At 33.0% G+C, this 25,817-nt stretch overlaps 1 protein-coding gene across 1 annotated transcript in view; it reads left to right on the top strand.

Moving 5' to 3' along the window:
• The window catches only part of VPS13C (vacuolar protein sorting 13 homolog C), a gene marked incomplete at its 3' end in the record, with an annotated part of 165,273 nt that overhangs the window by 73,712 nt on the left and 65,744 nt on the right, over positions 1-25,817 (top strand). The window contains exons 36-52 of the mRNA XM_084239974.1: positions 727-874; positions 1,798-1,906; positions 2,645-2,778; positions 4,415-4,571; positions 5,608-5,687; positions 6,753-6,812; positions 8,024-8,180; positions 10,677-10,793; positions 12,406-12,509; positions 13,248-13,415; positions 14,620-14,924; positions 15,698-15,845; positions 18,838-18,988; positions 21,224-21,333; positions 22,330-22,499; positions 22,700-22,947; positions 24,381-24,610. Of these exons, the coding sequence (XP_084096100.1) occupies positions 727-874; positions 1,798-1,906; positions 2,645-2,778; positions 4,415-4,571; positions 5,608-5,687; positions 6,753-6,812; positions 8,024-8,180; positions 10,677-10,793; positions 12,406-12,509; positions 13,248-13,415; positions 14,620-14,924; positions 15,698-15,845; positions 18,838-18,988; positions 21,224-21,333; positions 22,330-22,499; positions 22,700-22,947; positions 24,381-24,610 (2,596 nt within the window). The remainder of the gene's footprint in view (positions 1-726; positions 875-1,797; positions 1,907-2,644; positions 2,779-4,414; positions 4,572-5,607; positions 5,688-6,752; positions 6,813-8,023; positions 8,181-10,676; positions 10,794-12,405; positions 12,510-13,247; positions 13,416-14,619; positions 14,925-15,697; positions 15,846-18,837; positions 18,989-21,223; positions 21,334-22,329; positions 22,500-22,699; positions 22,948-24,380; positions 24,611-25,817) is intronic.

Raw genomic sequence — 25,817 nt, 5'->3', positions numbered from 1 at the left:
TGAAACTCATTAGAAAATGCTAATTGTGGGGCCTCCCTGGTGGCGCAAGGGGTTAAGACACAACCTATGAAGGTATCTGCAGCCATTACAACATGAGTTCGATCCCTGGCCAGGGAGCTACCCACATGGCGCAGCAGACCTCTCCTGACTCGCCCACTGCTCCCCTCAGCCGTATATTTCAGTCAGTCTGCCTGTTCTGCTCCCCACTCTATCTCTGGTGAATCCTCTCACCCCTTACACTTCTGGCCTGTACCTCAGTCCTGTATGCATAAATAAATAAATCTTTTAAAAAGAAAAGAAAATGCTAATTGTCCATTTTGCCATTTTTTTCTTTAGTCTCTGTATCAAGGACATATCAGTCCTTGAACAACAGTGATGCTTTCCTCTATGTCTTCAACAACATGAATTTCTTTTTAATATTTATTCAACATTTATTTTGAATTTATTTTTTATTTTGAAATATTTTAATTGAATATTCCATTGTCACCTATTTACTATTGAAGGAAAAAATTTTCCTAATGGCTGATTTGTATATCACTTAGTATAATCTGTCCCTGAGAGCAAATTGTAGACTAAGTTAATTATAGATTGACATTAGAAAACACTCACATGGTATTTCTTTAAATCAAATCACTTCAAGCAGTAACTTTAAAGCAGTGTTTTTTGAATATGTTGCATTCCCCTCCGTTGTTTATGCATATATGTCTCAATTATGTTTTTTACTAGGACAGTGATCCAGCCAGGTATCTCCCATCCTGATATTCAACTGTTGCACCCAATTAATTTGGAGTTTTCTGTAGATCGCAATCTGGCTGCATCTTGGTACCATAAGGTGCCTGTTATAGAAATTAAAGGACATCTTGAGTCAATGAATGTAAGTGTATGAGTAAAGAAAGTTTTGTTATTGAAATTTTAGAATGAAGACATTCACAGTTTGAGTTCAAATAATGTGGTATTATTTAAGTAGAATTTGATCTTCAGTAAAATGTTATTTAAGTTTTAATTTTGCTATATACATACATGTTAGCAGAGATCTGTATGTAAATTATTGTCATATGACTCATCCTGTATGTTGTATACACACTTACTTTTAAGTTAGCTCATTACTCCTAAGATAATTATAGTATTGAGGGAAATACCCATTTTTTTATATTGAAGACAGTCTTTTATTTCATTGATATTTATTGTTTAAAAAGTGAAATTTATGTTTTCCGAATTTGTCACTTTAAAAAAACATTACATTTCTTTAAGCATTCCTGACTTTTAGTGAGGATAATGTAATTGAGTAAATAGAACTAATGTTGAATCATGAATTACATTTTTTTCCTCTGAACATTTTCTTATTTTTGAGAATGAAAGTTTTAACATCAGATTATTAGTAAGGGCCTCCCTGGTGGTGCAGTGGGGTTGAGTGCCGCACTGTGAAGCCTGGCAGCATGGTTTCGATGCCTGGCCCGTCAGGGAGATAGCCACATGGTATGGCAAACCTCTCCTGCCTTGCCTGCTGCTCCCCTCAGCAGTGTTTTTGGTTCTGCCTGTTCTGCTCCTTGCTCTGTGTCTGGTGAATTCTCTCACCCTCGTGCATCTCTGGCCTGTACCCCAGTTCTTGTATAAATAAATAAATCTTTAAAAAAATAATTAGTGAAGTACTTGAGTGGGCAGTGATTATATAATTTTTCAGTTAATGATAGGATTTTTTTCTTCCTTGTTTTGTTACCAGAAATTTATTTTCTGTATTAAAGTTGTTTCATTTTAAGGTGAAATATGTATCTTTTCTTTTAATTTAATATTTCACAGGTTAGTCTAAATCAAGAAGATCTTAATCTTCTATTTAAAATACTGACAGAAAATCTTGGTGAAGTTACTGAAGACTTGAGTAAAGTAAAACCAAAACAACAAACAACAGGTAAGGAACTGACACTCGGTGGAATTAGACATGTATCTGTTTTACAAGGTAGTAGGATGACAACTAATAAAAATGAAGTAAACAAATGCATATTTATAAATTGTTACTTGTTACTAAGAAAATAAAAAAGATGGTTTTGAATAAAAACAGGTTGAAATGATTTCCTTTAAGCCAAAGTCAGTTACAGGAATAGATTTTTTTCTAAAGTGCTTAAGTTAGGAGCCATAAATAAAGGTTTCTAATTGTTACCAGACTCAAGGTGTTAAGATTTGGATGTGTTAAGCAATAGATCAGACCCAAGTTTGTTGAAGAAAGAGTAGTTTAATTACCTGTGACATATGAAGGCATGGAAGTAGATGTCCGAAGAATACTTACCTGGTAGAAGATCAGAAAGGGGAAAGAGCAAAAGTAGAGCAATGAAGTCTTAGGTAATTGGATGATGGAGCACTGCGTAGCATTGGGCATCTGTGCAGGTGCTGAGGATAGAACATGATTACACATACATACATCATAAATTCAGGAAATGGCAGTTCAGTTCCTCCCCAGTGGGGATTGTAATATGCCAATGACACCGATGGCTACTTCAGGTTTTTCGGGATAGGAACTGTGGCTGCCTTGCTTTGTGGGTTGCTCAAAATCCATAGACATGGTAGGAACCTAATAGTTAGCAAGATAAGTGAATATTTGTGGAAGAAATATGTAAATAGAAGTGAATGTTTTTCTTTTCAACATCTTTAGGTGAAATTAAAGAGTTACTGGAAGTCTCTACATCACAAGACATACTTGATTCACAAGGTACTTTAACAGCTGGAGTGGAAGAAATTAGATCTGTAGATATCATTAATATTCTGCTGAATTTTGAAATCAAAGAGGTATGTAATTTTTATCTGTTTTTGTAAAATAAAGTGAGTACATAATGGATATTTTGAATTACTGTATAAAAATAAATTTATAGATTATTGATATGGATTTTAAAAAAGATTATATAGACTACTTACATCTAGCAGTAATATAAAATTTGAGAGTTTATCTAAGATGAGTTATATTTGGGGGGTATAATATTCCGTTGTAGCATGGCCTGTAACATGCTTTTCAAATGATTGCAGGACAGATGGAATATGACTTGCTTTGGATCTCATATAGGAAAGGCAGGAAAGGAAACAATGATGGAGGAATCCTTTGCAAACTTGATAAATTTTTTATAGAATAAAACACAGTATGTCTATTAAAAATATTTTTTACCACTATCTGTTTCTGTTGCTAATTCTTGAGAAGAGAGTATGTAGATTTTTCTTTTCTATAGTCATACATTGAGCAAATATTCATTCATTGCATGTACTAGGTGCTAAGGATCCAGAGGTAAAAGGCTTAGAATCTGAACTCAAATAAGAAAATAATTAAAAAATTTTTAAGTGTTCTCATTAAAGTATGCCCTAGGGTACAACTGGAAGTTCTGACAATAATGGTAGGGAAGAGGTACTTATATAGCCTGAGAGGGTCAGGAAAGATTTCCTGGAGGAAGCAAAAGGGGCTGGGGCAGGTTAAAAAGAGAAATAGGTAAAGCGGTCTGAATCTGTGAGAGAGCTTATTTTGATACAGGGACTTGCAAGCTCTGTCTTCAAAATCCCATCATCGTTAAGTCCTTGTATGAGGTTATTATAAGCTTTTTCTGAGTTAAAAATAATAAACTTAAACAATCAGTTTTGTTTTTTCATCTGAAATAAATACTTTGAAACTAATTTCTTTCATGCTAAGCCTCTAGTGTTTTTCTGGTTTAATATCAGAGTTATTGAAGATTTTTAAGTTTTGATAATTGAAAGCTATTTGATGAATAATATTTTGCAAATAGACATCATTAACCTATGTACATAGAAAACCCATTAGTCCTTTTCAGTGCCATTTGTCATGCATGTTATTATAGTTCCCTTCCCTTAGGACAGTGATTGGGATGGGGGAAGCAATTTGCATTATCTCCTCAGGCTTTCATTGACTTTGTTTGACCACATTTTTGGTGATCACTGTCTGGTAAGAGGAAACTGCTGATAAACAGGGTGAAAGCCAGAGATGCTACTACAGTTCCTACAGTGCACAGGGCTGCTCCCTACTATAAAGAGATACCCAGTCCAAAATATCAGTGGTGCCTGTATTGAGAAGCCTTGCCTTAGTATCATAGAGGTGAACATTGATCTTAAAGACTTTTAGATGAAAGACCATACATCAGATTAGGACTTCTGGGAAGAAGGAAGAATCTTATTTTTTTTTTATTTATTTTTAAAAATTTTACCTTGAAAACCACTAATATATAGTGTCTGTACTTCAAAAGTCTGAACAAAAGTGTGCTTTTTAAAATAAGTAACACTTGGCAATTTCCAGGAATAGACAGAATAAGCATCTTTATAGATTGTGAGAATTTTTTTTGTTATTTTGTGCTGTATGATTGTTAAATTATTGGCATGACTTCCTTGTCTATTAGTGAAAAAGAGTAGTCATACTGCTACATTTTTCTAGGTTGTGATTACTTTGATGAAAAAAGCAGAAAAGAGAGGACGACCTTTACATGAATTAAATATCCTGCAGCTTGGAATGGAAGCTAGAGTTAAAACCTACGATCTGACTGCTGAAGTTTACCTAAAAAAAATTAGTATGCGATGCTTTGAGTTCACTGGTAAGTACAACTATATAGTATGTGTAAATTATTCATGTAATAGACATGTGATTCCTACCATTTTGTCACCATTAAGTATATTTGTTGGTGTCACTATGATTAGTTTTTGAGTTGAAATTTAGTACACTTATGCAAAAAAAATCTGACATTTAAATTTATCTTATGAGTTATTTATCATAAAGTAAGAATATATTTAAATGTATTAATTTAGCACAAAATAGAATAACATCACAAAAGTAAAGTATATGCCATCAGTATGTATACATAAACCTTTAGTACTTGTAAAACATTTCCATTTTATTATAACTCTGCCACGAGAACTGATATATGTTACACACTCAGGATCCAAGTACAATACCCAGGTGTAGAGTCCAGATGCCCTTTTTGAAAAGGTGAGTTAATTTACTAGGAAGTATGACATTTTGCTTTTTAAAAATTAATTTTTTAGTTACATCAGTGTTTTTTACTTGTTATTAATACATAACTGTGAAAATAAAAATTTAACAATACAAAAATGTAGAGAGGAAAAATTCAACATTATTTTGTGTTGTGTTCTCAATCATTTTCTCTCAAATAAATACTAAGGTATTGTTTAGTGAGTATGCTTGCCCTTTCAAATTCACTTTCTAAATTTTACCAAACCAATTTTTAAAGTTGCTGTGGATGTTAAAAGTTTGCAGGAACTTCATGGGGTATTTTTAAGTAAACTTGTATGGAGAATAATTCCTAGTTTAGTTATTTTATAGCTTTGTTCTTTACTACATTATGTAATTTGTTCAAATAAGTAATACCAATAGTACCATGTATTACAGGAGTGCAATTGACTCTTGCAGGATATTGTTTTATGGAGTCTTTTTTTTTCCCCACAGCAAATTTCATTAAGGTATAATTTATATACAATAAAATTCATTCTTCTTAGTATACAATTCATTGAATTTTGACAAACATAAATTTGTGTAACTGATTAGTTTGTTTTAAAACATATTAGAAACGTTTAAGAGACTCAATGAATCAACTCTCTCTTTTTCTCTTTTAGATTCTAAAGGAGAGCCTCTGCACATTATTAACTCTTCTAATGTAACTGATGAACCCCTTCTGAAAATGTTATTGACAAAGGTATCGGGTTTCATTTCTAGAATTTTCTAATATTTTAATATATAGTTATATAACCCCCCATATTTAATATTTCACTTTTTATTCCTACAACTTTTTTTTCAAAAAATGGTTAATTATAGTGAATTATATAAGTATCTAACAATGCTGAATAATTTAGGTAACCTTTGAGTTATTCTATTTTGTTGAATGAGTGGGAATATACAAAGTTCCATTATAACTGGAAGCAATTTTGTGGTAATCTAGATTTACTATCATTTCCCCTACTTTTAGCATTTCCTCCCAGATAAAGAATTTGAGTTTTTGCTTTTACAAATGTGAGAAATGCATGTGGCCATTTTTTTCCATATTCTTCTTTGCCATTAAGAACATTTATAAGGGGAACCAAATAAGAAATCAGTGTAAAAAGAAAATAACAATAACAGTACAAAACACAACAAAGCAAAAACAGACAATTATAAGCCAGAGATATACTGCAGGGGAGGAGAAGGGAGAGGGGAGAGAGAGAGTGTACAATGAATTGTACAGGGGACTGTGGTGATGGTGCATGGGTGCCTTGGGGAAGGAAATTCTATGGGGACTCAATTTGAGGGGGTGGGGGGAAACAAATATTATCTAAAAAATGTAAAAAATGGTAAATGTTAAAATAAAAAAATAATTAAAAATAAATAAAATAAAATGAGGTAGAAAAAAAAGAACTACATTTATAGTGTTTTCATAGCATTCTTTGAAAAGTAAAGAATAGGGGCCTCCCTGGTGGTGCAAGGGGTTAGGACGCAACCTATGAAGCTGTCCGCAGCCACTGCAGCACGAGTTTGATCCTCAGCCAGGGAGCTACCCACATGGCATGGCAGACCTCTCCTGAACTCGCCCGCTGCTCCCCTCAGCAGTGTATTTCAGTCAGTCTGCTTGTTCTGCTCCCCACTCTGTCTCTGGTGAATCCTCTCACCCACCGCGTCTCTGGCCTGTACCCCAGATCTTGTATGCATAAATAAATAAATCTTAAAAAAAAAGGCAAAGAATAAATGTATTTTCATTGTGTGAAGTCTAATCCTTCACTATTTGTAGGCGAACAGTGATGGACCAGAATTTAAAACTATTCATGACAGTACCAAGCAGAGACTGAAGGTAAATCTAATTCACAATAAGAATATGTTACATTAATGTTTATATCTAATTTCATAGCCATCTTCACTTCTGAGATTGTGAGTTCTAAAATTAGAATGAGGGTGGAAATAATAGTAAACTTGATCTTGTAAAGAAAAGAAATGGATATGGAGATGAAATTAAATTTACAGAATGTTTGATTTCCTAAATGATTGTTTCCCAGATTTGAATTAATGACTGCTGTCAAATATACAGTAATAAACGTTTTCTCCTTAAGTTTTATTATTTTGTTAGTTGTTTACATAACTGTCATTTTTCAGGGTGCATTTTAACACTAGTATATGTACACATACTTCACAGACCCTCTGTCAAATCGCCTGTGTCCTGTCCCCTTCTGGATTATTTCATCTGGCATGATCACCTCAAGATCCATCTAATTTTGTCCTGAAAAGCACTGTTTCATGTTTTTTAATAACTGAGTAGTATTTCATTGAATTTATAATCCACAATTCATTCAGTCTTATGTTGTTGGATACTTAGTTTCCATGACTTGACTATTCTGAATAATGCTGTTACAAACATAGACGTGCTTAAATTTTTTTGTATTAGAGCTTTAATTTTCCTTTGGTAAAGACATACATACTAGTGGTATCACTGCATCATATGATATTTCCATGTTTATTTTGTTAAGGTACCTCCATACTGCTTTCCATAGAGGCTGTACCAAATTGCATTCTCACCAACAGTGGTTGGGTTCCTTTTTTTTTTTTTTTTCTAATACACTTTTTTAAGGGTTTTTTTTCACTATGATTATTTGAGCTAGTGTTGATAAATGTGTTAAGTGTATGAATTATATGTTGGTTATAGGATTAGAATAAAATTAAGGACAAGGCTAAAACATATCTTAGTACAGACATTGCTCACAGTCCTTTTGAGCATATATAACATTGTCTTAGAACCATCTGAAATGTGATTGACTTAAGGCTTGATAATACTTCTAATCTTTGCTTATAACCTAGCAACTTCTGTTAGAATTATGGACCAGTGTGGGATTGGACAGAATGTTAGTTTATTATATGGAAAGTATTAAAGTTGTTATAGTGATTTGTTTCTTTAAATTTTTTTCTAAGACCCTGGATTGAACTGTTATTTTGTTACTTGTATATGTTGAAATTTAACATGAAAATGTTACCATATCTGAAATCTGCCTCTCTATTTGTTCATTATTGTAGGTTTCATTTTCATCCTTAGACTTAGTACTTCATTTGGAAGCTTTATTGTCCTTGATGGATATTTTATCATCTTCTGTTCCATCCTCTGAACTGTCCTCTTCTGAGAAGGAATCTGAGCTGAAATCAATTGTGGGGGAGTCCAGAAGTGTCATCCAAGGTGATATTAAATTTTGAGCCATGGTCTAATACTCTATCTGAAGTTTAATAATAAAATAATAGTTTTCGCATGCAAGTTAAGTATTTAGCCCCTTAAATAAGTTAATAGCTGTTCTGGCAGATTGGATTTGTTTCAAAAGAAAGCAAATTTTATCCCTATATTGTTATAGGGTAATTTAGGGGGGGATTTTAAATAAATGTTTAATATTAGTCATGTATTTATATTTGATTTCACTGCCTAACTTTTGCGTGAAGTTAAGTATACTTTGTACTGATCTCTTTGCAGTCTTTTCTCCAATGAAAGTGAGAAAGGAAAAAGATTAAAATATGAATACAGTTAGGCATAGTAACAAAGGCCCACTTCAGTCAGTCAAGTAAATCTATCTGGTGTTCAACAATTTTAAATGCTTTGCAAGACACACAAAGAGGAATCTCATGGAAGAGATACTCATTTCGATTTCTAATTGCTATCTTTAAATCACTTACAGGTCTGGGTGCATTATCTTCAGATATGTGACTTGTATGTGAAATATTAGATGTAATTATCCTGCATAATCGTGCATCTATTTTTAAGCCAAATATCATTTTAATTAATTAGTTTTTCTTCAGTATCATATTATGTGTATTTTCTGACATCTAATAATTTTATTTCCATACCTTTGTCAGTTTGAGTTATATCTATATTACTGGCATCTTTAAAGTATAAAACCATCAGTAATATTGTATCTGATATTAGAATCAGATTTTTTTTTTTAAACTAGAGAGCAGAGAAATATTTTTGCTATCAACTGGAGTAAAAGGGTTTTAAATTATTTTTCTTTTTTCACTTGTTAATCTTGCAGAAATACTTCTTTATATATATGTACAGTATATACACTTGCGGCTGAGTAAGTGAAAAGTCAGTGTTCAAACATATTATAAACTACAAAAAATATTAATACAAAAAATAGTGTTCCAGTTATGCAATATTGTTGGTTTTTTGGTTTGATTATATTGCTTTAAATCTTAAGGGGGGGGCCTCCCCGGTGGCGCAGTGGTTGAGCGCTGGGTTGCAAAGCTGCCCGCAGCTTCTGCAGTGCCGGTTCGATCCCTGGCTGCTCCCCGGCCACCGGAGGAGGGTCCCACATGGCGCGCAGACCTCTCCTGCCGCCCGCTGCTCCCCTCAGCAGTGTACTTCGTTCCTTCTGCCTGCTCTGCTCCCCGCTCTGGCTCTGGTGACTTCTCTCACCCACCCGCGCTTCTGACTGTACCCAGTGCTTGTATAAATAAATAAATCTTAAAAAAAAAAGAATATTTTTTAAAAAAAATAAATAAATAAATCTTAAGGGGGGGAAAAGCTGCTGTTAGCATCTTGATTATGTAAGGATTGATATATTCATTTTTTTGTTGTTTAATTGTGGTAAAATGTACATAATACATAATTTTCCATTTTAGCCACTTTTGAATGTATAATTTGGTGATATAAAGCATATTAATTTATTGTACAATCATCACCACTATGCAAAATTTTCCATGTATATACCTATGTATTTATTTATTTATTTATTTATTTATTTATTATATTATTAACTATAGTCCTCATGCTGTGTATTACATCCTTGTAATTATTTTGTCACTGTTAAGTTTCTAGCTCTTGATTATTTTCGCCCATTTTGCTCACTCCTCAGTCCTCCCCTGTGGTAACCACCAATTTGTGTCTATGTGTTTGTTCATTTGTTTTGTTCTTTAGATTCCACTATAACTGGAATCATATGAATTACTCTTTGTCTTGATGTCCCATGCTTTTGCAGTGTTATATAAAAAAAGTTCTTTTTCCTCAGTCAAGACAAATCTCTAAGAAATTGTAACCTAAATTTTTCAACTAGGAGTTGGACTAAAGTAGATTAAAGGTATCCATTTGACTGTGCTTTTAAGTACATGTACACATAACAAACACTTTGTACAATATATATTTTTTTAACATTAACCCTTTATGTTCTTTTATCTTAATATGTATTTTGGGATTCTTCATGGAGTAACAGGATGTTATCTAGACAAATTTGTTCTATTGTTAATAACACATTAGTGACATAGTTAATATATATTTTATTAGTTATAACTATTTTAGTTTTTTGTGAATTATTTTTCTTTGATATAATACATGATATGAAAAAGAGTTTGGAATAAAATTTTGACACTAATAGAAGCCTGCAATCTTAATATAGAGAGTTTCTTTTTCCCCTGGAAGAAATACTATAGTAAAATTTCTCTCTCACATTGTTCTTTTGAGGTGCTATTAACGGTTGCCTTTATTCTTAATTTGGTGGGTTCATGCTAGTTTTTATCTTTATTGGCATTGGAAAAGTTATTCACAGTCCTGATTAGTTATTTATAATCTCAGTGGAGGCCGTTTTGGTTCTATAGTTCCTGATGTACTTTTATTCTAGTGAGTTTGAGATTATTTTGTTTGATATCATCTTTGCACTTTGCTAATCACATGTCTTCTATTACTTTTCAGTATCCAGCAGTAATTCGCAAGATGATCTGTTTGATTTAAAGATCATAGCTGAATTAAATGCATTTAATATCTTTATCTGTGATCAGAAGTGTAGCATTGCAGATATTAGGATACACGGTAAGTAATTATTCCTTGGTATAAATATTTCTGTTCTTTATGTAAACCTCTGGGAAGAATGAGCTTATGCATGGTAAATTTCTCATGAGCCATATTTTAGTTTATTTACCTTAGACTTGTGTAAACTTTTCTTTTTTTTTTTTTTTTTTTCTTTCTTTTTTTTTATAGAGGCATGCTTTATTTATTTGTTTTGCTGGTTTTGTTTGTTTGTTTTGTTTATACATGCACTGGGTACAGTCAGAAGTGCGGGAGGGTGAGAGAATTCACCAGAGCCAGAGCGGGGAGCAGAGCAGGCAGAAGGACCGAAGTACACTGCTGAGGGGAGCAGCGGGCGGCAGGAGAGGTCTGCACGCCATGTGGGACCCTCCTCCGGTGGCCGGGGAGCAGCCGGGGATCGAACCGGTGCCGCAGAGGCCGCGCGCAGTTTCGCAACCCAGCGCTCAACTGCTGCGCCACCGGGGAGGCCCAGACTTGTGTAAACTTTTCAAAGGTGTACTTTAAAATGTTAGAAGAAAGTTAATTATGATTCATGACTGACATGAGACATTCCTTGTTTTTTAAAAAAGTCAATATACATATATCTAAAACTTACTCGCTTATTGTTCTGTTTGCTTTTCCAGAATAATATAATTTTAGCTGAAATTGAAAAATGAATATCATACTAACATCTCACTGAGGAAAGAAAATGTCATTATCCTTATTTCCCTTGTCTTTTGTACATATATAGCATCAGGAAAAGTTTCTAAAAGAAATTTTGTAAGCTTTACCCATCATCTGGTTGATAAAAGGATGAGGCAGTATTATATAATGGCTCAGAATATGCTATGGTTTTAGAACCAACCTGGCAAGGTTCAAATTTTAGCTATAATACTTATTAGTGACTGACCTTGAGCAAGTTAATTAACCTTCTTCTATAAAATAGAAAATGTCATAATTTTATTCATATGGTTGTTTTAAGGATTAAGTTATACATTTACATGTATTTAGGAAAGTGCCTGCTATACGGTAAGCAGTTAAAAAAGGTAAAATGTCACTTCCAGTCAACAAATATTACTAAATACTTATTTTATGGAATGTTTTGAACTCATTTCTAAGCTCAGCTACAGCAACTTTTGAAATCATTTTGCCATAGAAATTCTGAGAATAACAAATATTTTTTAGAGAGAAATCTTAGATGATTATATTTCAGGTATAGCTTACTGTAGAAAGAATAGACTTACTTATCATATTATATTCATTTATGCTTAGTTATCGAAGCAGTAGTTTTTATAATAAAGGTGAGATGACTTTTACAAATATTGTGTCTTCCTAAATGATGACTTTTTAATTTTGCCAATGCATAGAATAGTTGTGTCTAGATACCTGTGACTAATTTTCTTTGAAGTTCGGTTTCTTTTGTTTTAAAATTTCTACAACTTTTATGTATGAGATGCCTACATTATTTGAAGATACTATAAACTTTATTACGTATCTCATACATGTAAGTTGATGCCTGTAGTACCACCGATAGTAAATATTTTCTGTTTGCTTCATATCTTGGTAGTATAGAATTGAACTTAAATACCACTGAATTGGTTCACCTGAATTTGGTTAAGTTTCCTGTTTTCCACAGGAATGGATGCTTCTGTTTCTGTAAAGCCAAAGCAGACCGATATGTTTGCCAGACTTAAGGATATCATAGTTAACAATGTTGATTCACATTCCATTCACAAAAAGGTAATTTTAAAAATGATTTCTATATAGAAATTTATTTTAATTCTTTGGGTTTAGCATACCTTTATTCACTTATTCAGTATCTATTTATATATTAGATTGTATTATAATAGATAATATAATTAAAATTATATATTAGATTGTATTATAATCAAAATTATATATTAGATTGTATTATAATCAAAATTATATATTAGATTGTATTATAATAATTTAGATTGTATGTATTATAATTATATATTAGATTGTATTATAATAGATAAATAAAATTATATATTAGCTGTATATAATATAATTTTAATTATATTTAATTTTAATTATATTATCTATTATAATACAATCTAATACATAATATATGAATATGGTCATTCATATAATATTCATTATATATTCATTAATATAATATAATATTCCTTATATGAATAGATACTGTGCTATATGTTTAGCACTTTGTTAGGGCACCAGTATGGTCACAGTTTGTTTTCAGATTGTTTATAGACTAGATGATGTGTAAAAGTTATTTCTGACCAATTAAGTGATTGATATTTCTGTTGATGAAACTATTTTTATAGAAATAGTAAAAAGTTACTGTCCAGTAAAATGCTTTAAATTTATTCTAGGTTGTATTTAAATGGTGCTTCATATGTAAAGCATTCTGTAATAAGGAAACTTATTTTTAACATGGTGATAAAGGCTATATAGTTCTTTTGGTTTAATAACCACTTAATTTAATGCTTTTAGGCTGTCTCTATTTTGGGAGATGAAGTCTTTAGGTTCCAAATGAGTCTTTATCCAGATGCCACAGAAGGAAAGGCCTATACTGATATGTCTAAAGTAGATGGCAAACTTAGTCTCAAAGTGGGTTGTATTCAAATTGTTTACGTTCATAAATTCTTCATGTCTCTTTTGGTAAGTTTACTTTTTAAATATATTTATTTCTCACTGAGGTCTGTCTTTGCTTATAAATGCATCTGAACCTAGATAGTCAAAAATAAGGCTGTCTAGTAAATACCCTAATACTGAAGGCAACACTACATTAAAGGAAATCCTTTACATGATGAATGACCAAATGAACTTTTGTTTCATTGTGTTGAACATATAAACTAAAATTCTTTAACATTTCCATAGTTACATGTTCTTATAATACACTTTGATGTTCTACATTTAAACTTCATTGGTGATTGTTTTATGAAATATCCTTAAGAATTATTTTAAGCCCCTTAGATGTTTGAAGGACTAATATTGGACTAATACAGGATGCGCATTGAGAATACTGCTTCCAAGAATGATCTTTTCTTCATTTGGAAAGATTTTTCTGTTTTTTTAATTGAAATTGAGAAATTTGACTTATTAATGAAAACAAACCCATAGACATTTAATCATCTTTGTTTATGCTTCAATATAATTAAGTAAACCTTGAGAAATAAACTGGCAAAACATTAGTTTCAAAAAATATACTTTATTCCTGTGACTTAGGTACAGAATTAAATCTAATTTGGGAAAAGTAAATTCATTTATATTTGAATTGGCAATGGCAAACATTTAATCATAAAAGTGATATTTTATTTTATTTTTTTTAGAGGCATGTTTTTATTTATTTGTTTGTTTGTTTATACATGCACTGAGTACAGTCAGAAGCACGGGAGGGTGAGAGAATTCACCAGAGCCAGAGCGGGAGGCAGAGAAGGCAGAAGGACTGAAGTACACTGCTGAGGGGAGCAGCGGGCGGCAGGAGAGGGTCTGCGCGCCATGCGGGACCCTCCTCCGGTGGCCGGGCAGCAGCTGGGGATCGAACTGGCGCCGCAGAGGCCGCGGGCAGCTTCGCAACCCAGTGCTCAACTGCTGCGCCCCCGGGGAGGCCCATAAAAGTGATATTTTAAAGAATTGTTACCAAAATTTTTCATAAAAGCCAAATAATTCTGAAATAGATACTATGAAAGTTAAACTATTCTTCCTTCCTGGAGGTAACGTTATTAACATCCTAGAATGTGTTTTTCTGGGCTTTATTCTTTAAAGTAAAGCTTTTCAAAATTTTGCTTTTCAAAAATAAATCCTGGGTGGGTTTTTGTTTTTTTTTTTTTTGATACTCTCTAAATACAGTTTCTTCCAACAGAACTTCCTCAACAATTTCCAGACTGCTAAAGAAGCTTTGAGCACAGCCACTGCCCAGGCTGCAGAAAGAGCTGCTTCAAGCATGAAAGACTTGGCTCAGAAGAGTTTCCGCCTTTTGATGGATATCAATTTGAAAGCACCAGTTATTATCATACCTCAGTCTTCAGTATCACCTAATGCTGTTATAGCAGATTTGGGCTTAATCAGAGTTGAAAACAAATTTAGCTTAGTTTCTAAGGAACATTACACTCTTCCCCCAGTCATTGACAAAATGAACATCCAACTTACTCAGTTGAAGCTGTCCAGGTATAAATATGTAATTTTGTATTACTTACTAGAAATAGAATTTTTATAGAATGTTTTCTGGGGGTAAAATGCTCTAGTGATTTGTATTTTTCATTCTTCTAATTATGAAAAATTGATTGTTGGTTTTGGTTAGTGGTTAATAGTAGGGCACCTGTGCTTTGTCTTACCAAATTTGGAATATGATTTTTTTTACTGGGAAAAAAAAAGTACTACTATAATATTTATATTTATACATTATATTTAATTTACTTTGCACATACCTATTTTTTGTAGATGGGAGAAATTGTCCAAAAATATAATAAAATTTAAGTTTTATTTCCATTTCCAAACATTAACACATTTGGGCATTTTCATTGAGTTATATAAAGAATTATCCTATACAGATGTGAAAGTGTTGGCCATATTGAATGACATGAATACTTATTTGGTTGTACAGATGGTTATTGGCAAGTAAGCTAGAACAATTACCATATGTTTGTTTAACTTCTAGGTTGAGTGGAGTTTTCCCTTTGAGTTTGAAAAAAGTACTAGTAACATAAAGCTAAGTACACTTTGTCCTCCAGTTTTTGGAGTATGTAACATTTGTATAACATTTGTACTAGCTGCTAGTCTTTGTGAAAGATAGTAAGTGCAAAATTATACTTTATGAAATTTGTGTCATTGAAATCAGCATTTTCCTGTGTGGAAAATGGTACACAATATGCCAGTCTTCATTTTCAAATGTAATTTTCAAAATATTTCTGAATATGAAATGAATTCTATTTATCTTTCAGAACTATTTTGCAGACTAGCTTGCCACAGCAAGACATTGAAATTTTAAAACCAGTAAACATGCTTTTGTCCATACAACGAAATTTGGCAGCAGCATGGTATGTGCAAATTCCAGGGATGGAGATCGAAGGAAAACTAAAACCTATGCAAGTAAGTCTATATCTAAAATATATGAACATTGCTTTTATCATCATGCAGTTCTAGTGTACATCAGAAGTGACAACACATTAAAAGAATATGCTTTGTTAACTGAAATTGAGGTCATCCAAGTTTCACACACTTTATTTCATGTTAGTCAGATATTTGATAAAGCCAACAACACTTGTAAGAAAAATTATTTGTAAATTTGGAATATTCTATTAAGGTTTTAAGGCAGTTTAATTGTAAGACACTGTAAAGTAACATTGGATACCACATTCAAAATACCTTAGTAATATTTTTCTTGTGTAGAAAACTCATTTAATTAGTAAAGTAGGTATGGTTTTAAGTAAGTGAATATGTTTATTTAGTAGGCATTTAAATACAGCACTATTTTATTTTATTTTTGTAAAGATGTATTTTATTTATTTATGTATACAAGAGCTGGGATGTAAGCTAGAGGTGCTGGAGGTAGGGTGAGAGGATTCACCAGGGACAGAATAGGGAGCAGAACAAGTAGATCGACTGAAATACATTGCTGAGGGAAGCAGCGGGAGAAGACAGGAGAGGTCTGCTGTGCCATGTGGGTTAGCTCCCTGACTGGGATTAACTCATCCTGCAGTAGCTGGCTATAGCTTTATAGTGCTGAGACTTAATCCCTTGCGCCACCAAGGAGACCCAGTACTGCACTAGATAGAGCATGTGTAGGCTTTACAAGAAGAGGCAGGAATAGTTGAAGATGGTCCTGGGATATAGGAATCTTTTGATTTTTATATGCCTATGTGTGAGGAAACTGTTGAAGCTAAACAGTAAGGGGGAGGTTAGGGAAGTGACTAAACAGTATGTGAAAAACAAATCAAAATTTAGTAGTTTACTGTTTTTGATATCTGTGATTATTCCAGAGGTAGTTCTAAGATGAAACATTAAAGCTCAAAGGACCAGAGTTCTACTAGGGAAGAAATTAAAATTGAAGTCCATTGTAGGTGTCTGTGTGTATGCGTGAATGGCTCACTTATATGAAGAAGAGTGTCTGTGATATTCTTGTAGACTTCTCTCTTCCAAAGTTGTGGGTCTTTAAATCTTCCTTACTTTTAACAGATTACTATTTGATCCTTTTTCCTTTCTTTCAGAGATCGTATAATTATAGGTTGCTGAAAGAAAAAGTGAAACCTAAATCTCTATCAATAGGAAAATGTGGCTCAGATTACACTATATTCAAATTTTGGGCATTATAGGCCAGATAGAGTGAATGAATCAGAACTATGTGAAATGAAATGGGTATATCTTAAACAAACAAAAAAAAATGTTGCAAAATTATAGTGCAGTTCTTTATTTCAAATTTACAATAGGTGAGACAGTGAACAATGCTATATGTTATTTATAGAGAAACACAATAGTGGAAAATATAAGAAAGAATTCATGGGAAGAATAGTTTCCTAATACTTTGGGGTGGAGAGAAGGGAATGGGAACTCAGAGAAGTAAATTTGAGGTTTCAACCTTACCTATAATGGGAAAAAATGATCTGAAGGAAATATAGCAACTTGTTAAGGTACAGCTAGATGTTTGGTTCACTGGGGAGGATTATTGTATTCTTTATGCTTTTCTTTTATGCTGGAAGTATTTGAGAAGAAACAAGTAAAAACCAAGAAGACCAAAGTTTACCATGAAAGTATGATCATCACTTTAACTAAAAATTCCCTGTTAAGTCAGGCATTCATCCACCCATCCAGGGTAGTCTCTGTTGCCTCGTTTGTGATCTCGTTCTTTCTAGACATTCCTTCTTTGGTGATAATCTGTAGATTTCTCCTGTGTCTGCATTGCAGCTATGAAATGGTATCAAGGAGATGATAGTGGGTAATCTCTCAAAATTGTCCTTCAGATTGACTGAAGACCAGTTTAAGTATATGATGCAATTGTTTATTTTACCAACAGCAAACCAAAAGTGGTAATGAAGTAAGTTGCATTTCTGGTTGTGATATTTTGGTTGCTATCACAGATGAACACAAGGAATTTCTAGGAGGTTAAAGTGACATTTGTATTCTAAGGAATGGGATTTGGGACAACGGAAATCCCTGTCATTATCTAATGCCAAAATATATCACTCTTTTCATTTAGGCTGGGAGTCAGGCAATTTCCTTGGTAACAAGGGGTATTGTGATATTCTAGGAGAAGGTGCTGTGAATCCTTTCATGCCTTTGTGAATTTGTGTTGAACTACTTGAAATAGGCATTTTAGACCATTGTATGTATGATGAAAATGTACAAAAGTATAATGAAAAGTTTCAGTGGCTCTTTGCTGCCAGTAGCTGCCTTTTTTTTTTGTTTTAGCTTCTTCATTCTTTAGCTACTTATGAAGAAAGTGATATTATTCCTATTTAAAAGATTAAGAAACCTGACTTAAGGAGGCTAAGAAATTTGTCCAACATACCTTAAAAGTTAGAATTGATCCAGCAGATCTCACTGACTCAAAAAATCTTGCTTATATTTCGGCCACACATCCCCTTTTGTATATGTAGGCAATGAACAAGCTCCTCCCTTCCTGGTCATTGCTAAATTGCAGGAGAACACCATTTTTCACTTCTTGGTGAGACAAAAAATTGAGCAGCCCTCTTCCTGTATTGAGTTTGGAGTGGAGCAAATAATGTGGAGGAAGGGGTTGGTATTGGGTGAGAAGAAAGAGAGGCAGAATGGAGATGGGGAAATAGGGAGAGGGAAGAGAGTCACACGTCCAGGAATAGAACAAGGTAGGTACAGATAAGCAGGGAGAGTGATGAAGTGCCAGAAGTCAAGGTTTGTATCTGGTCAGCAGAACTGGGTTTATACACAGGAATCTCACAGTGTACAAGATGAAGTACTTCTCTCCTGCTATTTATGATCCCAACTCTTTATCTCTCTTAGTAGAAGAACTGTTAGTTAATTTACAGAACCCCTAATTGAGACATAAATGTGATGTTCTGTACTTGTTGTTACTTTTTATTAATAAAAATTTATTGTTGGTTTCTAGGTTGCACTCAGTGAAGATGACTTAACAGTTTTAATGAAAATTTTACTGGAAAATCTGGGAGAGGCTTCTTCGCAGTCAAGCCCTACACAATCTACCCAGGATGCTGTAAGAGTAAGAAAAGATGTTCTAATTAGATCTGATCACCTCAAAGGTAAAATTGATAACATATTTTTTTTGCTTTGATGGATGGAAAAAAATTAGTTTTAATATCATCTTTATGATAAGTGATGTTTTTTTTAATTGTCCAGCAGTATAATATAGTATGAGAAGATTTTATAATGTGTTACTGTGAAAAATATGCTGGGACTTCCTCTTACAAATCCAGGGAAAGGGGATAAACTCATTGTCTATCTAAAGAGAGGGACCACCTGTTATTTCTAGCATGTGAAAGCTGCATATGTTGAATTTCATGAGGCATTGAAGTAGTATCCCTGGAGTGAAAAAAAGCAAGCTTGGCATGTAACATAGTAAGGTCCCAAAGTAATTGAGAGAAAAGGACCTGGATATCATACTTAGAAACTGGCCTCTGAGAGAGAAAGGTAGTCTTTTTTTGCTTTTAGGAAGGTATTCTTACATAGTAACAATTTTACATCTCTGGTTTTATTGGAGAATGATGTAGTGAGGTATATGTAAGGGAGTTTTCCAGATTATTAAAATAGAATTTTTAAAAAGCATTGAACTTTGGGCCTCCACGGTGGCACAGCGGTTGAGCACTGGGTTGCAAAGCTGCCCACAGCCTCCACAGCTCTGGTTCTATCCCCGACCACCAGGCAAGGGTCCCACATGGTGCGCAGACCTCTCTCCTGCTGCCCGCTGCTCCCCTCAGCAGTGTATTTCGTCAGTCTGCTTATTCTGTTCCCTGCTCTGGCCCTGGTGAATTCTCTCACCCTCCCGTGCTTCTGACTGTACCCAGTGCTTGTATAAATAAATAAATGAATCTTTAAAAAAAAAAAAGCATTGAACTTCTTAAATTAGGCATTTTTGAAAGGCAATTTTTCTAAAATTTAAGGTTCCTTTTTGTTTTCTTAAAATCGCATACAATGTAATTTCACTTTATTTTCATTGATTAAAGATATTAATGTGATTATCATTATGTTTTAAGATTGGTAATAGGTCAATTTTCCATGGCTAAAAAAAAAAAGATGAAGTGCTACTTGTCCTTATAATTGATGACCCCAGGCTACTATATTTTTATAATCCTCAACTTATCAGCTGTTAATTCTGATAGCAGTTGAAAAACTGCCACTTAATAATACCATACCAACACTCTTTATCCTACAGTTAGACCTCATGTGTTTTGCAAACACACAAATGGCTAGAGTAGTGTGCAAAATAAGGTTTTTGGTTCAAGTGCATAGTTATGCATGCTCCATGTGCTTAGTAATGCCAGTGTCTATAACCCCATGTTGAGTACATTAGTAGCAAGCTTTATGTGGTTAATGATCTCATTATGTTCAGAAATAGTTTATGTTTATGCATCTAGCTATATGGTTAATATAGTACTTGGGAAAACTTGTAAGCTCAGATGAAAGCTGTGAAGATGATGAATGATGAAAGTATGAATTATTCTTGGGAAGAGTGAAGAAAAAACCCCCAAATTTCTCCAAATCGGAGATACCTTTATATAGTTAAAGGCCTTTCCAGTCACTTGTAAGAATACTTTTTCCTCTAAATGACCAAAGAATACAATCAGTCTTCAAAAGGGATTATAGAATTATTTTGTAAGTGTGGTTGAAATTAGTATCTATTCTTATTTATCGATAAAGTTTCTGCCTAAAAATAAGGGAAAAGACAGAATTACTTCTGTCTTATTCACCTCAAAATCTCATTCACCTAAAAATCTCAGATTCACTTCCCCACATTATATTTGAGCTCTGTTTGACTCTGCTGATGAATTACATTCTGTTTTTGTAAAGGTAACGAGTAGGGTGATGTAGGTTATTAGAGAAAGTAAGAAGAGTCCTTGGCTAGTGGAGGATCTGTTACTGACTAGCTGTGTATTCTGGGACAAAGTATTTTACTTTTCTCTGCCTTCATTTTCACATCTTTTTGGAATTATATAACCAGTTTGTGAAATGTTTTGATAATTTAAACTTCTCTGTAATAAGTTAGCCATTCCCTGAAGGGTCTTTTTAAAAATTTTTTTGATATTTTTGCAAGTTCACCTCCACCTTTTATTGTGGACTACCTCTGCATTTGGCCATGTACTAAATGTATATAGAATAAATAATTTTCATTTTTATTGTCTCATGTAATATAATTTAATTATTCCTAAAAAGTGTGATAGAAATTTAGAATAATGAATTATACCAGTTTTTAAGATATTTATAAAATCATATATCTATTTAAAGCTCTTTAAATTTCATTTTTATATTTGAACCATCAGAACAAGATTTGACAGACTCAAAGATTTCTGTGGACCAGAATGTCTCTCTCCAATTTGAGTTTCACTTTGAATCTCTTTCCATTATCCTTTACAACAATGATATCAATCAGGTATGTAGTAAATTTCTCTAGTTACAAACAAATCCTAACTCTTGATATTAAATTTTAGAATATTGGTATGTTTTATCTAAAAATTGTGTCTATTAAATTCTGTTTGGCTTGTAGAATATACATTGGTCTTGCTCTCTGTCTTTATTTTATTAGTGTTTCTAACCTTACTTCAGGATTTGATACCTTGATTCTACCTCTCTTTTTCTTTCCAGCCTCATTCCCTCCCATTCTTTAATTGAAATATTCAAGCCTAAGCAATCAATACCTTGTACCCTCAGAGACACTTGAATTGTTTGCTTGTGATTTTTCTCTGTCCAGAATGTCTTCTACTTGCCTCCTCTTAACCTATCTGGTCCTACTCAAAATGCAAGCATCAAGTTAATTCTTACCTCCTTCATCAGTTTTTATCAGTGCACAGTGATCTTTGATCCTTTGAATTTTTCCTGTTTATATTTTTTACTAAATCATGTACTGTTTTTTGTGGAATATGAGCGCATACACATGAATGAATATGAATAAATAAATGACTATATGTCATTTTTTGATCATTTGCAACTTACAGCATTACCTTATGAAATTCCGTGTAATGTATTTCTGTTTTATTTTCTCCATTAGAATAAAAGCTTACTTAGGTCACCTACTATGCCTTATCCTTATTTATAAACATCATAATTTCTATCGCTGTTTTATACAGAAGAGTTCATTAAATATTAATTAGATTAATTAATAAAAATTCCTGTTTCTTTTTATTTGCTTTGAACTATAAATGAGATAATTTTGTATATTAATGTTAAATATTGCACACATAAAAGTAGTTGCTTGTATGTATACTGTCACAGTGCATTTTCTTTCTGTTTCATTTGTGTTTTAACAATTCATGCTTTTAAAATTTGTGAGATCCATTTGCCTTTTGTATCTAAATTAAAAAATATATTTAAAAGTAATTATACATTGTTTAGAGATAATTGATTCTTTCACTTGCAAAATGTGCCACAGGAATCCAAACTTTCATTTCATAATGACAGTTTCCGACTTGGTGAACTCAGACTTCATCTTATGTCTTCCACGGGAAAGATGTTTAAGGATGGCTCAATGAATGTCAGCATTAAACTTAAGACATGCACCCTTGATGATCTCAGGGAAGGTATTGAGAGAGCAACATCAAGGTTTGTCATCTCTGAATTTTCCATACATTATTTAACATTGACATTCCACCTGGCATTGCTCCTAGGCACTGCTAATACTGACCTATTTCCTAATCAGATTAAAAACTGAAAGGTGACAGAAAGATTATTAAAGTGTATGGGAAAATGTTCATATTTTTAGTTATTTTGGTAGGATTAAAATATGATTATATATTTTTCAGAATGATTGACAAGAAGGATCATCAAGATAGCAACAGTTCTATGATTGATATAAGTTACCAACAAGACAGCAATGGAAGTCATATTGATGCCGTTCTTGACAAGCTGTATGTATGTGCCAGTGTGGAATTTCTGATGACCGTGGCAGATTTCTTTGTCAAAGCTATGCCTCAAAGTCCTGAAAATATGGCCAAAGAAGCACAGGTTCCACTACGACAGACTGCCACAGCAAAAAGCAAGATAGAGAAAGGTTAGCAGAATTTACCTGTCATAGATAACAACCTGCTATGTATTTTAGCAAAAATTACAAACAGAAGAAAGAGAATTGAAGATTTTAAGAACATAAAATTATTTAAAATTTAAGTATTTTCTATATAAAAATTTTAGTGTACATTTTTAAGAGAAAGAGTAGATTTATACTTTATTAGGGATCAGAAAATTTCTTATCTGGCTCCAACTCTGCCATTAACATTTCTTTACTCATCCAGAAAGAATGGGAGTTAATCTGGTTTTGTAGTTGGCAGCCTGTTATAGAAAAAATCTTTTATTTTAAGTAAAATATTTGGAAGAAATCTAGCATATTGAAGAACAATTGAACAGATAAAAATCATAAGATGGGGATCTTGGTGGAGCCAGCATAACATCCTTGGGCATAAACTTAGATGCCTTCAATTCTGTAGACCAGTATGTAATAGTCTGGTTTCTTTCTATGAAAGCCACTTCCCTGCTCTATAAGCCTTTTATTCCAACATTACCAAGTAGACCAGTGATTTTCTTTGTTGTTACATTTTAATTGTTTGGGGTCAGGGTTTTTTCTCCCTAATGTATAACTCAGTAAAATTGGAAAATTATCATTTATTGGTAAGGTCAGACTTTCATTTTTTTCATTTACCTTTAATGTTTGTTAAACAGTAATCATCTTTGATTTCTCTTATTTAGTGTATTTATGCTATTGTATGACTAGACACTGACTAGACACTGACACTGACACTGACTAGACTTCAGGGTGAAACCAAAGTAAACAATTTAATGTTTACATTTTTAAAAAAAATTTATGCATACAAGAGCTGGGGTACAGGCCAGCGATATGGCAGCGGGGAGATGGGGCTGGGAGGATCCACCAGAGACAGAGCAGGGAACAGAACAGGCAGACTGACTGAAACACACTGCTGAGGGGAGCAGCGGGCGAGACAGGAGAGGTCTGCCGCACCATGTGGGTTAGCTTCCTGGCGATCTAGCTCATGCTGCAGAGGCTGCGGATTGCTTCATAATGTGGTACTTAACCCCTTGCGCCACCAGGGAGGCCCTAATGTTTACATTTTATCAGCGTTTCTTTTCCTATTTCCTATATTCCTCTTTTCCCCTCCAACATATCACAGTACACACTCATGTGTGTATACCTGTTTATACTTTAATTCTGATACAAAGAACTTTAGGCAAGATTATCCCTGGTAGGTTGAAGTGGGAATAATCCTTTTATGACGGGGATTAAATTGCATTATCTTATATAATCAGCATCCATTAATAATCATTTATCATTGATATTGGGTTGATTATTAGCATTAATTTTACCATTTTTGTTAGAATTGGATATTAGAAACAACTTAGAGATTTGTAGGTAAAATGTACTCAGGTGACAAGATTTAGTTTACAACTTTTTGGTTCCTATTTTTGTTTCTTCAGATGACTCTGTAAGGCCGAATATGACCTTAAAGGCCAAAATCACAGATCCAGAAGTGGTGTTTGTTGCCAACCTGACAAAGGCTGATGCTCCCGCTCTGACAGCCTCATGCGAGTGTAATCTTTCTTTGTCAACATCAAAACTTGAACAGATGATGGAAGCTTCTGTGAGAGATCTTAAAGTACTTGCTTGCCCTTTTCTCCGAGAAAAGAGAAGAAAAAACATTACTACAGTAAGAATTACCTTATATCCTTAGTTTGAAGAATGTCAGAAATGGTTGATTCATAGAATTCTAGAATTTGAAAACACTGTAGGACGTTAGAGATTATTTACTATTTATAAGCTTGAGATTTTATAGATAAGAATGTTGAGTTCCAAAGATGTTAAATGATTTAGCCATGACTGCTAGTAACTGAATTGGGGACTATTTCCAGACTGGTTTTCTTTACATTCTGTCATCTTTTGTTGAACAGTGTTTGAATTTTAATGCAAATCAACACTTGTTTTAAGTTGTTGTTGTTCACCAGGGTGTGCCCACTGAGGAAATGACTATTAAATCTTTGAGTTAAGGGTGAAAAAATTCAATTGAAGTCATGTGACCAAAAGAGATTATGTTTTATTGTTAAAAGCTCATTGTTCCAATTGTTTTCATGATTGTTGGAAAATATGATTTTTGTTAAGAAGTTAAATTACCATGTAAATTTTTATGTTAAATTGATAATTTTATGTTAAAGAGGATTATTATGTGACTCATTTACAGTTTTGTTTTAAAATTATAATATTTGTGAGCCAAGTGACTTGCATGAAGAAATGTAGTGCTAGTTTAGTCTATACTTGATCATGAAACAGTCTTTGTAGGATCATTTTCTTTGGATATATCATAGAAAGCTTGTATTAATTATTCAACTAAAAGTTCATCTAATTTTTTGAAATGAAAGTTATCCACTACAAATTCTCCAGCTTTGGCATAAGATTATTTCTTTTAACTGTCAGAATATTGATTTCATAATTTCAGTAAAGCATTTAGTTTGACTATATGCAATTTATTCTAATAATTATCTTGTATGATATTCAAGACTGATCCATTTAGTTAATCATTTTGAAACTGTCATTTACCTACCTTCCCACAGTCTCTCATTTGTTTTTATAGATATCTTAAGAATAGATTTTATGGAGGTCATCACTTAAAATGTATCTTTGCAAAAGGAAGCATTTTAAACTTTTAGTAGTAACTGTGCATTGTTACTTAAGAATTTGACATAAAGGAATTGATCACAGCTTCTCAAAATCTTTAAAAATGTTCACAGACTTGTGTTCAAAGAAGCCCTGACAAGAGATTCTCAGTGAAGTTAACTTGCCTTTTTGCTTTTAGCTGTAGACTTTGTAGTTAAAGATGTCAAATTAAGTAAGAAATGCTCTTGTGTGTATTACATATATAC

This window comes from Talpa europaea, assembly GCF_964194135.1.
Source record: "Talpa europaea genome assembly, chromosome: 8".
In the NCBI taxonomy this organism is placed as follows: domain Eukaryota; kingdom Metazoa; phylum Chordata; class Mammalia; order Eulipotyphla; family Talpidae; genus Talpa; species Talpa europaea.
This window is presented reverse-complemented; position numbering and strand designations above follow the sequence as displayed.